The sequence below is a fragment of the Citrus sinensis genome, chromosome 5 (genome assembly GCF_022201045.2).
Source record: "Citrus sinensis cultivar Valencia sweet orange chromosome 5, DVS_A1.0, whole genome shotgun sequence".
In the NCBI taxonomy this organism is placed as follows: domain Eukaryota; kingdom Viridiplantae; phylum Streptophyta; class Magnoliopsida; order Sapindales; family Rutaceae; genus Citrus; species Citrus sinensis.
Genome location: NC_068560.1, coordinates 11,227,102 through 11,242,987, shown reverse-complemented (window position 1 = coordinate 11,242,987; position 15,886 = coordinate 11,227,102). Strand labels below are relative to the sequence as shown.

General features: G+C 33.5%; 2 protein-coding genes across 2 annotated transcripts; both read left to right on the top strand.

Moving 5' to 3' along the window:
• Nucleotides 1–1,373: 1,373 nt before the first annotated feature.
• On the top strand, nucleotides 1,374–3,257 carry LOC127902245 (uncharacterized). Its single transcript, XM_052441082.1, has 2 exons — nucleotides 1,374–2,424; nucleotides 3,214–3,257. Exons 1-2 carry the CDS (start codon nucleotides 1,374–1,376, stop codon nucleotides 3,255–3,257), a joined length of 1,095 nt encoding a protein of 364 aa, XP_052297042.1.
• Nucleotides 3,258–9,239: 5,982 nt separating this feature from the next.
• Nucleotides 9,240–14,115, top strand: LOC107178833 (putative disease resistance RPP13-like protein 1). Its single transcript, XM_025092823.2, has one exon. It carries the CDS (start codon nucleotides 9,341–9,343, stop codon nucleotides 13,919–13,921), a length of 4,581 nt encoding a protein of 1,526 aa, XP_024948591.2. The 5' UTR covers nucleotides 9,240–9,340; the 3' UTR covers nucleotides 13,922–14,115.
• The last annotated feature ends 1,771 nt before the right edge of the window (nucleotides 14,116–15,886 follow it).

Below are 15,886 nucleotides of genomic sequence, written 5' to 3'. Positions count from 1 at the left end.
TTCTTAAAGGAGCCACTGCTCCAGTAATTCCAAAACAACTTGAGCCTAATACAGAGTTACAAAATGTAACTCAGTATTCAAATGGTAAAGTCAAATTATCCTTTAGGAGATCTACATCATCCAGATTCTCCTACAAAAACTCAAGTACGAGTATTCCTACTTTAGAAAGGAGATTTTCAAAAATTCCTTCTGTTATAAATCTCCCTTTTCAACAAATACAAAGTCAACCTAGGTTTTCCACCTCGAATATATCTAGTTCTTCCATACATTCTGTCGACTATACAACTAGTGTTCTTCATCCTATTTACACTAGCCGACAACATGAACAAAGACAGGAAGAGAAAAAACCTTCTCCTCCAACTTCTCCTACATTTTCTGCCGTCACAGAAAATGTAATTAATGTTATAGAAAAAGACTTTGAATTAGATAAAACACTTCTTCACAATGATTTTTATTCTGATTCCAACAAAGAAAAAAGACTTTGGTTTTTCAAACATTTCTTAAACCAAAGAAAAGAAATCCAACAAGTTTATTATGAGTTTGTAAATTTGCATAAAGTTCATATATTATTTTTTGATTGGTTTGAGATGTATGCTACGGATAACAACATTACTTATCCTTTTAAAGAATCAAATCCCATTACTGTTAGAAAGAAAATCCTAGAATGGAATCTCTCTGGTAGTGGTAGAGTCATCGAATCAGAGGATCCACCTCTTAGGAGTCTAATCATTGAGCATGGTGAGCCTCCTGTTGAGATTAAAACCTCACCCTATAAAATCCATAAAGATCCAGAATCGGATTTAGATAGCATTATTCAACAGAATAATTTCTGTAATGCAAATCTAAATACGCTAGGAAAACAGTTAACTAGGATAGAAAGCCAATTCCAAAAGTCGACCATAGTTGTTTCTCCTGTTACAACAAAATCGGATTCTGACAAAAAGCTTAAGGAGCCTATTTTCAAACCTTTTCAGGTTTCAAAAACTAGTCAAAAGCTTGTTCAAAAGTCAAAATCAGATTTTGTTAAAGCTATTAAAGAACAACCAGATAGAATAGAAGCCTTTTCTTCTTCATCTACTAAAATCCAAATAGCCCCAGATAATGCCCAATCCAGTAAGATTGGAGTACTAGAACAGGACAATATGTCTATAGCCTCTTCAGATATATAAGCCTTTAAAGAAGAACCTGCTTCTAAAGCCAATAAAATCCATTGGGAATTAGCCCTACCTTCTATCAAGTCCCCACCTGATCTGGCCATAGACAACAGACCTGCAGCATTAAATCAATCACGCTTTAATGCATCCTCTGTCTATGAGTGGAACATTGATAGTATGTCTGAATACAACATCCTAGGATTGTTGCAACAGATGACCATGGCAGCCAATGCTTATAAAACCCAGTCGGGAACGTCTGACAAAGCCATTGCAGAAATTCTCATAGTAGGTTTTATGGGTCAACTTAAAGGCTGGTGGGATCATCTTCTCACCAAACAGCAACAATCAGATATCCTTGATTCTATTCAAACAGATGAGAATGGAGTCCCCATCCTCGGTGAATTCAATAGTCCAATTCAGGATGTTGTTGCTACCCTAATTCTGACTATATCCCTTCATTTCATAGGTGATCCTTCACACCTAAGAGATAAAAATGCTGAGTTACTACATAACCTGAGATGTAGGAAACTTAGTGAATTCGAAAGTTACAAAACCACATTCTTTATCAGACTCTTCCTTAGGGATTATGCAAATCATATAACTTGGAAGGAAAAATTCCTTGCAGGTTTACCTACCCTATTAGGAGAAAAGGTTAGGAATTCCATAAAAGCCCTCTATGACAACCGTATTCCTTATGACGAACTCACCTACGGTGAATTAGTCAGTTTTGTTAATAAAGAAGGTTTAAAGATTTGCCAAGACTTGAAACTTCAGAAACGTCTAAAATGGGAGCTTAGAAAATCTAAGCAAGAATTAGGCAGTTTCTGTAAGCAATTCAATTATGATCCCTTTAAAGCATCCACCTCTAAAGATTGTAATGGTAAGTGTTCTTCAAAACCTTACAGGAGACATTACAAATCAAAAAGCCACAGGAAACCTTTTCAAGATTCTAGAGAACTTTCTTATAAGAAACCCCCAATGTCTTATAAGAAGCCTAACTTCTCCAAAAAGAAGGACTTTAGACCCAAACAAAAAGTCCCTTTTAACTACAAAGAAGCCACGTGTTTTAAATGTGGAAAGAAAGGCCACACTGTAAAATTTTGCAGAATTAACAAAAAGCTCCACAAGCTTGGCCTTGATGACGAAACACTTTCTAAAGTAGCCCCTCTACTTGTAGAGTCTTCTGACTCTGAGTCTTCCATGACGGGAGATAATGAACCTCTACAGGTTGATGAGTTAATTGACTCAGATACATCTGTATCCAGTGATAGTGATTCTGACACAGAATCTTATCTAAAGAAGATTCATATCTTGACTAAAGAACAAGAAACTTTTCTTGAATTGATTAAACATATTTCTGATCCAAATCTCCAAAAAGAATACCTTGATAAACTTTTAAAAACCCTAGAACTCAATAAAATAGAAACTTCCAAAGCCCCAATAATTAAAAAGAATACTTATGATCTTACTGAGATTTTGGATAAAAAGAAAACAAAGAAAACTATAACTCCTAGTATTCAAGACCTTCAAAAAGAGATAAAAGAAATCAAACTTGAGATAAAAGAATTAAAAGAAAAACAAAAGAATGATTCTGAAACCATTCAACTCCTCCTACAAAAACAATTAGAAGATAATTCTGATAAAGGTGTTGAATCTGAAAATGAACAAAACGTGAAAAATATTGAATCCATACCCAATGATTTCCTGTTTGTTTTAAAACAAATCACCACGAGAAAATACCTAATAAAAATTACATTAATTCTTTCTAAAGACTTTGAGATTGACACCATTGCTCTTTTTGATATTGGTGCCGATTTAAATTGCATTAGAGAAAATATTGTCCCTAAAAGATTTCATGAATATATATATATATATAAAGTTGGGACTAGAGAAGGTGACGTGGCATCACTATTTCTCATCTTCTTGTATTCTCTATTATCTAATAAATTGGTTGATATTAAAAAAATAATTACATTATAAAATATTAAAAATAAAAAATAATTATTAGCTTATAAAAGATTACATGTCTCTTCCTCTTTCTATTTGAATTCAATAATAGGTAAGGGTGTTCAGAATCCAATCCGATCTGTTCAATTCGTCTGATCTGCTAAATTCGATCCGTATAAATCCGATCTGTAGATTGGTGGATTTGATATGGATTGAAAATTTAAAAATTCGCAGTCGATGGATTGGATATGGATTCACTTCTGTAAATCCGCAGAAATCCGTGAATCCGCAAAATATATATATTATAAATTTAATTAAAAAAATTATAAATGTGACATTTCATAGTTACTAAGCACTATAACATATCTTAGCCATTACCCAATAATAATATAAAATGAAAAATAATTAAATAATCAAATATACAAATATAACTTGTAAAAATTGTAAAACAAAATAAAAGCAAAGTCACACACACTAGCAAAAGCAAAGTAACAAAACGCCAAGTCACCAACAATTTGCAAACAAAAAACTCTAAGCTTCCCCGCCGTCACACACACTAGTAACACTCAATACTAGTGGGATACACTCTCGACATGGATTTAAAGGACATCGGCCACGCGATTCCGGCGATAGCAAGCCATCTTCTTTCCCAAGTCCATCGAGCCACTTCACATTCACTGGTTCCAGCTGGATAATTTTACTATCACAACCTTCAAGATCGCCACCAGTACGGCTTCTCCTGATTCCCATCGTGGATGGCTTCGTAATCACCACTTTTCGACAGGTGCAACAGCCCTAGTGAAGGATCATATTGTGTTTGGTTTCCGAAACTTCGCCATTTCAATTAATTATGACTTTATTTGAACAATTAATTTTGGTGTTATATTAACGTATTATTGTAACTTTATTTGAACAATTAAGCTTGGTGTGTTATATTTTGAAACTTTGAACGTATTATTGTAGCTTTATTTGAATAATTAGTCTCGATGTGTTATATTTTGAAACTTTAAATGTATTATTTTAGCTTTATTTAAACAATTAATTTATTTAAATTTTATTCAATTTTAAATTTAATTGGTAGCAAAATTATTTTTATATTAGATTTTTTATTTCATTAGTTGGAGAGAATTAAAAATTTTTAATTCGAAAACTAATGCACAAAATGGTGGATTGCATATGGATTAAGTCAAATCCGCATCCGATCCGCAGACGTATGGATTGGATATGGATTGAGTCAAATCCGCATCCAATCCGCAGATGTATGGATTAGATTTGGATTGAATTTTATCAATCCGTGGATTGGATTGGATTGAAAAATTATAATCCGCAAAATCATGGATCGGATATGGATTGATGTCCAATCCATAAAATCTGATCCGCGAACACCCCTAATAATATGTAACCATTAATAATAACTAATTATAAATCTTGAAATATTTATTTATTTTATTATGCCAATAATTAAACTTTAGTGGCTTAAATATATCAATTAATTAATATAGGAAGGAATGTTCCTTCATCTTCCCTCAACAATATCATTAGGGTCTAATTTTAATGCTATAATCTCATATTTAATTATGCAACCTTTTGTTTAGTGCCTTTTGGCTTCTTCAAACTCTATAAATATTAAGTAGTTAAGATTTGTGGCATTATTATTTCTCATCTTTTTATATTTTCTATTATCTAATCTATTGGTTGGGATTAAAAAATAATTACATTACAAAATATTAAAAATAGAAAATAATTAATAGATTACAAAAAATTACGTGTCTCTTCCTCTTTCTATTTAAATTCAACAATATGTAACCATTAATAATAAATTAATTATAAGTTTTGAAACATTCATTTATTTTATTAAACCAACAACTAAACTTTAGTGGTTTAAAATACATCAACTAATTAATGTAGGAAGGAAAGGTTCCTTCATCTTTCCTCACCAATGCCACTAGGACCTAATTTTAATGTCATAATTTCATATTTAATTATGAAACCTTTTATTTAGTGTCTTTTGGGTTCTTCAAACTCTATAAATATTAAGCATTTAAGATTTGTTATGTTTGGGTTTTTTTTATTATTTAACCAACATCCTCTTTAGAAATATTCTTGTGTTTTTATTTTTTGACTTATTTAAATTTTTAGTATTGTGTGCTTCATGGAGTACTCTTTTCTTCATGAGTTAAACAATGATAAAGATAGTTGGATGATAAGGGTTAGACTTTATAAGATGTGGGAGTCTACTAATACCAAGAAAAATAGAGAGTTGATTAGTGTGAACATAATTTCTATTGATGAAAAAATTGTGTACACTTAACTATACACATTAATATATATTTTTAATGTTAACAAAAAAATAATTAACTTTCATAAATAACATTTGTTTTATAAGGCTACGTCATCTTTTAAAAAAATAATTCATATTTTTTGTCAGTTTCATCAAGTACAAAATAATAAAAAAAGATAATACTAATTTTTTTTTAAAGCCGCACGAAGTGCGGTTCCATTTCCTAGTATATATATAAAGTTGGGACTTGAGAAGGTGATGTGGCATCACCATTTCTCATTTTTGTATATTTTCTATTATTTAATAAATAGAGAAATTTTCTTTTAGATTTGACTTTTCATCTTCTCATAATTAATTTGATTGTTATTACACAATAACAATTATGTAAAGATTTTAATGAGGCATATTCTTTGTATTGAACATTCAAGGAGGAGTGCTATGAATTTATTAAAATAAATGAAGATGTTCATAATATATATCTCTTAGTCTCCGCACCATCTCTCATTAGCAACATTTAGCTTCCCTATAACTCCCACTATCTCACAAGGAATTATGATCCATAATTTTTCATTAATTTCATGGAGTGATTATGTAACTATAAAAGGAGAGTTCATCTTTTTGTTTTGTACACACAATTAGAATGAATAAAATCACTCTATAATATATTCTCTCATTTTATTCTTTATCTTGTGTTGCTTTTTTATTTGTATTTCTGGCTAATAGTTTTTCTGTTTTTTATAAGGCTGCCTCATCTTAAAAAAAAATCAATTCATATTTTTTATCAGTTTCATCAAGTGTAAAGTAAGAAAAAATGATAATACTAAATTCTTTTTTCAAAGCCGCGTGAAGCGCGGTTCTATTTTCTAGTTAATTAATAAAGTGAAAACAAAAACAAATAGACCCCCACACCAATAATTTTGGAAACAACCAAACCCCACAATCTCCTTTTAAAAAAGAGAAAAAAATACAATTAGAGAATTACCACTTTTCTCTCTGTATCATTGTTATTCGAGTTCATACAATGTTTCCAAATAAAAGGAAATCATTATGCATTGCTTTTGTAAATAAGTGAATTTGAAAATATCTTACAATTAGTCACATTTTCTGTTTTTTTTTTTAAATGCATAGTATCTATTTTGTTATTTTGTAACTCTTTCATTGATCCTTGGTGTTAATTCACCAATGTTTAGTTCCTGAAACACGAGCATGCGAAGCTTGCTAATTTAATTATTGGTCGTGGGTACTGTCTTTTATTTCATTTAGTGTAATATTTGCGTCATGTTAATTATGTTATTAGCTTATTATATATATACCTTTAACAAACCAGTCGAGTTTGTGTTATTTAAAATTTCGACGCGACGGGAATATGGATATAACATTACATTACAAATTGGCATGGTTGATTATAAAAAAATGCCGTGCACAGTGCATACATAGTAATAAGAAGAGAGATTAAAATCTTGTAATTTAGCTTGCTTTTATAAGTAGAAGAATTGATAAACTCTCTTCAAACTTTTGAAATGAACCTGAAGAGACGGTCAGAGGAGAAGCATGTAGCTTTATTTCAAGCTAATTATATTCCTGACATTCAAAAGGGTTCGTTACTTTCGTGTTCTCTCTGAAGTAGTGCCTAATTAATCATGTTAAGCAAAGGCAAAGATTCTTGGTTCGACTTTTATTTAATTTAGTATGTAAAGCAAAGGCATGATGTTAATTTCCACCGATTTTATATTTGTAGTGGGCTCTGCTTTTTCTTTTCACTTTTGTGCTGGGTTTTGCTTAATGGGGAATGGACAGTGATACCTAATGTTTGAAAAAATATATATAATGTTTTAATATTTTAAAAAATATGTATAACTCCTATTTTTGTTAATAAATTTCATTAATTTTATAATAAATTTATTTTAATTTATAATTACTATTATATCTATATAATAAATAAATCAATATATTGATTTAAGACATGTAATCGATGACATGTATAATAAAATCAACATCTTTTTATTTAAAACTTAAAATTGAGATATAATTATCTTTTACCTAAATTATTCACTTTAAATTATGAATATATCCTTCTCAATGATAGGGTGATAAAAAATGATGAATAATAGATCAAATTAAAATTAAATTTATTTTGCAAATTAGGCAAAATGAGATATTAAACATGCTGGTATATGAATGAAAGGCAAGTGGGCAAATGGGAAGTAAAATTGGAAGGCTCACTCTCTTAAGTTAAATATATTGATTTATTTATTATAGGGACATGATAATAATTGTAAATTAAAAATTAAGTTACTACTAAAATAAACAGATTTTACTAATAAAAAAGAGATTATGTGTATTTTTTAAAACATTACAAGGTTTTATATCCCTTTTCTCAAATGCTCACTGTCCTTTTCTCTTGCTTAATTGATTTCTAGATTTGCTGGACCCTTCGCAATCACAAACTCATTGTGCTAATTCACTTTCTCATTTGCTTTAATTTCCATAAACTCAAAATTCGGTTTCTTTCTTTACCCAAAAGAATTAAAAAAGAAAGTCAATCATCCAAGAGCAATCCTTAGGGCATCCGTTGAGTTGTTGGTCAATAAGTTAGCTTTAGTGGGGATTAGGTTGCTTGATCTATTGGTCATGAATGAAGGGGTATCATGAAATATGATAAGCCAAATAAAAGAGTACAAGTATATTTATGCCATTTAAACATGAATAAAATGTTTTTACACCATTCTTTTTTTAGCCCCATTTCCTAAAATGAATTTCATCTATGCATCAAATATCCAATAGATTTTTATTTTTTTTTTGCAGAAACAATATATTGATTCCTGACAAGCTTGTAACATTCAAGAATATTCAAGCACAATGCAAGCAAATAAAAAAGTGTTTCATTATATCCTAGAGGCATATTTGCTTAACCTATGTGCATCACTTAATTGGTGGGGGTAAATAATGTTTTAAGGAAAGTGATATTTATAACGTGTCTTGAATTAAATATGAATTTTCCACAGTTTACCTTTTTCGTTATATTAAAGTTCGATCATTTTTATTGCTTTTCTCGATGTTTGTCATTCCGCACAAATACCTATCGCAACGTATTAGTCATCACTTCTTAGAAATTTTGTAAACATCAATAATTAAATATCATTATTCAATCATTCAGAAAAACCTGAGTATTAATGATTAGTTTATCTCTCAATTAAAACTAGACACGTGTAAATCTGTGAACTCTAATTAAATCTTGATACTTTTAATATATCTAACAAAGTATGTTCTAATTTCTACTTCCATTTTTTAAATGCCAGGTCGATGTACATTATCTATGCATGTACTGAATAGGAAGCAACACATAAAGATGGATTCTTTTTGCTGGACACTGATTTTTATTTTTCATTTTTTCCAATTGTTCAATGATGCTTGGTCCAAGCGCAAGCGCGTGAAGCTTGCTAAATTATTGATGGTGGTGGAGGCTGCCTCTAGCTTTTGGTTCCACTTTCGTGTAATAAAGTGAAGTTTGCTAAATTATCGTTCTTTTAAGTCTTCGCTTTTGCATGGAAAATAATTCAATAAATAAAGTAATTATATAGTAAAGAGAGAGGGAGAAAGAAATGGTTTGATTTAACTTGGTTTATGAGTTCGAAGATTTGTAAAGCGAAGTTCGTAGTAGATACATTCCATTTTCCTCTTTATTCAGCATTTACCCGGACACTGGATCAATGTTGCTTGACCCTACAAATATCAACATGCGATTTTATATTTATTGAATCTGGTAACAAGTGGTGGTGACCGGTGATTGGTGAATTGCTAAATTATTAATGGGTGGTGGGCTCTGTTTTTATTTTCACTTTACTGGAATAAAAAAGTGGAAGACTTGTTACATGCATTTTGCTTTTCAATTTTCTCATTTTGCTTTTCAAAACTCAAAATTCTGTTTCTTTCTTTGCGCCAAAAAGAGAAAAAAAAAATGTCAATCATCGGAGAGGCAATCCTTACGGCGTCGGTTGAGTTGCTGGTCAATAAGTTAGCTTCAGAGGGGATTCGGTTGTTTGCACGCCAACAGCAAATCCAGGCCGATCTAATGAAGTGGAAGAAGATGCTGGTGATGATCAAGGCGGTGCTTGATGATGCTGAGGAGAAGAAGACGGCTGATCAGTCTGTGAAGTTGTGGCTTGGCGAGCTTCAGAACTTGGCTTATGATGTTGAAGACTTGATGGATGAGTTTCAAACTGAGGCTTTGCGGAGGAAGTTGCTGCTTAGAAATAGAGATCCAGCTGCGGCTCTTGATCAACCCAGTAGCAGTCGTACAAGAACAAGTAAGTTTCGGAAGCTCATTCCTACTTGCTGCACCACTTTTACTCCACAATCGATTCAGTTTGATTACGCCATGATGTCCAAAATCAAAGAGATCAACGAAAGATTTCAAGCTATTGTAACACAGAAAGACTCGCTGGGTTTGAACGTAAGTTCAGCTGGGAGATCCAAAAAATCCAGTCAAAGGCTACCCACAACCTCTTTGGTGAATAAAACGGAAGTATATGGCAGAGAAATAGAAAAGAAGCAGGTTATTGATTTGTTGTTGAGGGATGATTTAAGAAATGATGGTGGATTCTCTGTTGTACCGATTGTAGGTATGGGTGGGCTGGGCAAAACCACTCTTGCTCGGCATGTCTATAATGATGATCGAGTGCAGGATCATTTTGATCTCAAGACATGGACTTGTGTGTCTGATGATTTCGATGTTATCAGGCTAACGAAAGCAATCTTGACATCGATTGTTGCTGGCCAAAATGTGGATAATCACGACTTAAATAAGCTTCAAGTGGAGCTAAATAAGCAACTATCTGGAAAGAAATTTTTACTTGTTTTAGATGACGTCTGGAACGAGAATTACAATTATTGGGTTGAATTCAGCCGTCCATTTGAAGCCGGTGCACAGGGAAGTAAGATTATCGTCACTACTCGCAATCACGAGGTTGCAGAAATCATGGGGACTGTTCCACCTCATCCATTAAAAGAATTGTCAGATAATGATTGTCTAGCTATATTCGCTCAACATTCTCTGGGGCCACGTGAGTTATTGGACGAAATTGGCAAGAAGCTAGTGAGCAAATGCGGTGGCTTGCCCTTGGCTGCACAAACACTTGGTGGACTTTTACGTGGCAAACATGACAGACGTGTATGGGAAGGTGTGCTCAGTAGCAAGATATGGGAATTACCAGAAGAGAGATGTGGCATTATACCAGCCCTTGCAGTGAGCTATTATTATCTTCCTCCAACTTTGAGACAATGCTTTGCATACTGCTCATTGTTACCAAAGGATTATGAATTTGAAGAGGAGGAGATAATTTTATTATGGTGTGCCTCGGGTTTCTTGGATCACAAAGAGAGTGAAAATCCTAGTGAAGATTTAGGTCGTGATTTCTTTAAAGAGCTGTATTCAAGATCTTTTTTCCAGCAATCAAGCAACAATACATCACGATTTGTGATGCACGATCTTATCAACGACCTTGCTAAATGGGCTGCAGGGGAAATACACTTTACAATGGAGAATACCTCGGAGGTTAACAAGCAGCAAAGTTTTTCCAAAAATCTTCGTCATCTATCATACATTGGTGGAGCATGTGATGGCGTTAAAAGGTTTGGGAACTTGGTTGATATCCAACACTTGCGAACTTTTTTACCAGTAATGTTGTCAAATAGTTCCCCTGGATACTTGGCTCGTAGCATTCTTCGTAAGTTGCTCAAACTCCAACGCTTGAGGGTCTTCTCTTTATGTGGATATCACATCTCCAAGCTACCAGATTCTATTGGTGATTTGAGGTATTTAAGGTATCTTAATTTGTCTGGAACTGGTATTAGAACATTGCCGGAATCAGTCAACAAGCTTTACAATTTGCACACACTTCTATTGAATGATTGTCATCAACTAAAGAAGCTGTGTGCAGACATGGAAGACCTCATCAGATTGCATCATCTAAAAAATTCAAATACACATTCATTGGAGGAAATGCCACTAGGAATTGGTAAGCTGACTTGTCTTCAGACGTTGTGTAATTTTGTTGTGGGAAAAGACAGTGGTTCCGGGTTACGAGAGCTAAAGTCGTTGATGCATCTTAAGGGGACACTTAACATTTCAAATTTGGAGAATGTAAAACACATTGTTGATGCCGAGGAGGCTCAATTGGATAGAAAGGAGAATCTTGAAGAATTATGGCTTCGATGGACTCGCAGTACTAATGGTTCAGCTTCAAGGGAGGCAGAAGCTGAAGAGGGCGTGTTTGACATGCTAAAACCTCATAAAAATCTGAAGCATTTTTGTATAAGTGGCTATGGAGGCACAAAATTTCCAACTTGGTTAGGAGATTCTTCATTCTCAAATTTAGTGGCCCTAAAATTTGAAGATTGTGGCATGTGTACTACCCTACCATCAGTCGGGCAACTACCCTCTCTAAAGCATCTTGCACTACGTAGAATGAGTAGAGTAAAGCGATTGGGTTCACAGTTCTATGGGAATGATTCTCCAGTTCCTTTTCGATGCTTGGAGACTCTTCGTTTTGAAAACATCCCAGAATGGGAAGACTGGATTCCTCATGGATCCAGTCAAGGAGTTGAAGGGTTTCCTAAATTGAGAGAGCTTCACATTTTAAGATGTTCTAAACTGAAAGGAACATTTCCAGACCACCTTCCTGCACTGGAGATGCTTTTTATTCAAGGATGTGAAGAATTGTCAGTTTCAGTTACGAGTCTTCCAGCTCTTTGCAAATTGGAAATTGGTGGATGTAAAAAGGTTGTGTGGAGAAGTGCAACTGATCATATAGGCTCACAGAATTCAGTGGTTTGTAAAGATGCATCAAAACAAGTGTTTCTCGCAGGGCCATTGAAGCTGCGACTACCAAAATTGGAAGAATTGGAGTTAAACAATATCCAAGAGCAATCATATATCTGGAAGAGTCATAACGGATTACTGCAAGACATTTGCTCTCTCAAAAGACTAACGATTGGATGGTGTCCCAAACTTCAATCCTTGGTGGCGGAGGAAGAGAAAGACCAACAACAGCAGCTCTGCGAGTTGTCAGGCAGACTTGAATATCTAGGATTGAGTCATTGCGAAGGCCTTGTGAAGCTGCCACAACCATCGCTCAGCCTCAGTTCCTTGAGGAAGATAGAAATCAGAAACTGCAGTTCCCTTGTTTCCTTTCCTGAGGTTGCTCTGCCTTCCAAGTTGAGGGAAATTAGGATTGACGGTTGTGATGCACTGAAATCGTTACCAGAGGCATGGATGTGCGACAACAATTCGTCTCTTGAGATCTTGTGTATTTTGCATTGCCAATTGTTGACATATATTGCTGGAGTCCAGCTACCACCGAGCCTTAAGAGGTTGGATATCTACGGTTGCAGTAATATAAGGACTTTGACAGTGGAAGGGGGCATCCAAAGTAGCAGCAGCAGAAGAAACTACACCTCATCTCTTCTTGAGAACTTGCTTGTTTTCAATTGTCCATCTCTGACATGTATATTTTCAAAAAACGAGTTACCTGCCAAGCTTGAGTCCCTTGAAGTTGGCAATCTACCTCCGTCTCTTAAGTTCCTTGAAGTTAATAGTTGTTCAAAGCTGGAGTCAATAGCAGAAAGGTTGGACAACAACACATCTCTTGAAAGAATCCGCATTTATTTTTGTGAAAATCTGAAAATTTTACCGAGTGGTTTACATAATCTCCGCCAGCTTCGAGAGATAAGGATATCGCTTTGCTCAAAGCTGGAGTCAATAGCAGAAAGGTTGGACAACAACACATCTCTTGAAAAAATCGACACTTCTGATTGTGAAAATCTGAAAATTTTACCGAGTGGTTTACATAATCTCCACCAGCTTCGAGAGATTATTTTATTTAGATGCGGAAATCTGGTGTCCTTTCCCGAAGGGGGATTGCCTTGTGCAAAACTCACGAGGCTGGAGATATCTTATTGTAAGAGACTACAGGCCTTACCCAAGGGATTACACAATCTGACCTCTCTTCAAGAATTAAGAATAATAGGAGGTGAGCTTCCAAGCCTTGAAGAAGATGGCCTTCCCACTAACCTTCGTTCACTAGAGATTGATGGCAATATGGAGATTTGGAAGTCAATGATTGAGCGGGGACGGGGATTTCACAGATTCTCTTCTCTGCGAAAACTTGCAATCAGAGGGTGTGATGACGGCATGGTGTCATTTCCACCAGAGCCACAGGACATAAGATTGGGGAACGCGCTTCCTCTTCCTGCCTCTCTAACATCTCTGGGGATTTCTAGATTTCCAAATCTGGAACGCCTATCTTCTTCAATTGTTGATCTTCAAAACCTCACTGAATTGATAATTGAGGATTGTCCCAAGCTCAAATACTTTCCGGAGAAGGGCCTGCCTTCCTCACTTTTGCGATTACGGCTTGAGAGATGTCCGTTGATAGGAGAGAAGTGCAGAAAGGATGGAGGACGATATCGGGACTTGCTAACCCATATACCTTATGTATGGGGCTTTGAGGTTTCCACGACTGAAATATTTTATTATTAGTAACTTTTTTTAAAAAAATTGGGTGTGTATGTCATGTAATTTCAAATCTCAATTGAAAACTGTTTTAAATTAATATCGTTCGGTGTCGGTGATTAATGGGCTTTTGAAATAAAAAGAAAAATGATGAGTAGAACAATGGGCTCGTATTATTTAGCAGAGGAAGAATCTATTAATTAATGAATTAATTAATTTCCTATGCCTATCTCATTCTCAGACGTTGAAATAAACTTCGGTTTCTATTGTTTCTTCCTTCCGCTGTACGGTTATCTATGCATAATATTTCTCTTCATCAAGACTTCGGCAAAAATTGTTAATGTTCTTCTTTCGTTGTGTTTGTATACCAACAATGCTAACAAATATCAATTGACCAAGTAAATTAAATTTGGTTAATTAATACTAAACCGACCACAATTTGCAACACTTTATTACATAATCTTCGTACATATACATCGTCATCAAATCCCATAACAACAAAAACATAAAATCAAAAGAAAACAAGAACATGCCATACAATAAAATCAATAAAATATCAAAAATGAAAAGAATATTATAACGCCAAGTATTATATCAATAAACCAAGCATCTTAATGCCTATATTAATGAATTAATTTTTTATTGAGTGTGAATGCGCAATGCATAATGGCTATCTCTTTCTCAGCTGTTGAAATTAACTTCATTTTGCTGTACGGTTATATATATATATATATATATATATATATATATATATATATATATATATATATATATATATATATATATATATATATATATATATAATTCTTGTTAAATACTGGAATGGTTGATGAAATGGATTCTTAAACATGAATTTGCATCATGTTACCTAAAATAGGTTCATATTGTCCTTGACATTGGGTACAAAATTAAGATACCAACACGAACACAAAAGGAAACATGACAAAAGTACTCTTAACGTTATCTGAATTTTGGATATTAAACATTATATCCATATCAACAATCTCAAACTAACTAAAAGGATTATGATACCCATTAGATAGAAATTCACATTACAGTTTATCCAGCAACTAACAGAGAAAACCGCTTGGGAATCGGGATTTCTCCAGTATTAAGTGAGGAAAGAATATTCAGATTGTGTCCTACAACTACATCAAAAGACAAAAACTCCCGAAAGATTTCTGAATGCACATATCAGTAAGCTTCTGATTACAATATCAATGTATCAAAAAAAAAAAACAACTAAAGAGAGAAAGGCCATAAAAACAGAGTACATTATTTGTCACATAAAAATAGTACATAGCTCATTCACAGCTCTTATGTTCGCATATAACTCACTGTTAGCTAAGTCGTTGTCTGGCCATAATTGACATAAGAGCTCAACAGTACCACAATACAAAATTTGATGAATAGTTGCTTGATCGGGAAGTCTAGCTAATAAGATATTTTCATAAGACTTCGTTAAAGATTGTTTTCTAATTAATTTCACACAACACAACTCTACAGAAAATTAACTAAAACTAAATGAAGTATCCAGGTTGTAATTAGCTGTTGATCAAAGGAAAAAAAAAAAGAAACAAATGAATTTGTAAGGGGTACTGCAATACGTATATGAATTTGTTAAGAGTTCTTTATCATGATAAAATTTAATTATATGTCCTTCCTATTTTCTCTACAAAGACTTGCAATGTAGACCACATGTTTGTTATGAGATTTATTGGAGTGAATTGTTGTTTTTGTGATTATCAAATAATATACTTGAAAACTAATTCTCTTTATATATATAAAATTGAATTTATTTTTAGTGTACGAGAGTTTGAGGTTCATTAGGGGCATATGCTCATTAATGGTTGGTTTGTTAAGTGAACTGACAAGGGCAATTTATCAAAAGCACTTTATTACGTCATCTTCATGCATGTAGTGATGTATACTATCTCCAAATCCCATAACAACAAAAACAGTCAAACAGAAAATCAAAAGGAAACAGCATCC

Excerpts from the sequence above, each read along its gene's own strand:
- LOC127902245 (XM_052441082.1), top strand. The coding sequence starts at position 1,374 with ATGGCAGCCAATGCTTATAAAACCCAGTCGGGAACGTCTGACAAAGCC. Across the intron at positions 2,425-3,213 it reads TACATCTGTATCCAGTGATA|GTAAGGGTGTTCAGAATCCA; the intron begins GTGATTCTGACA and ends ATTCAATAATAG.
- LOC107178833 (XM_025092823.2), top strand. The coding sequence starts at position 9,341 with ATGTCAATCATCGGAGAGGCAATCCTTACGGCGTCGGTTGAGTTGCTG.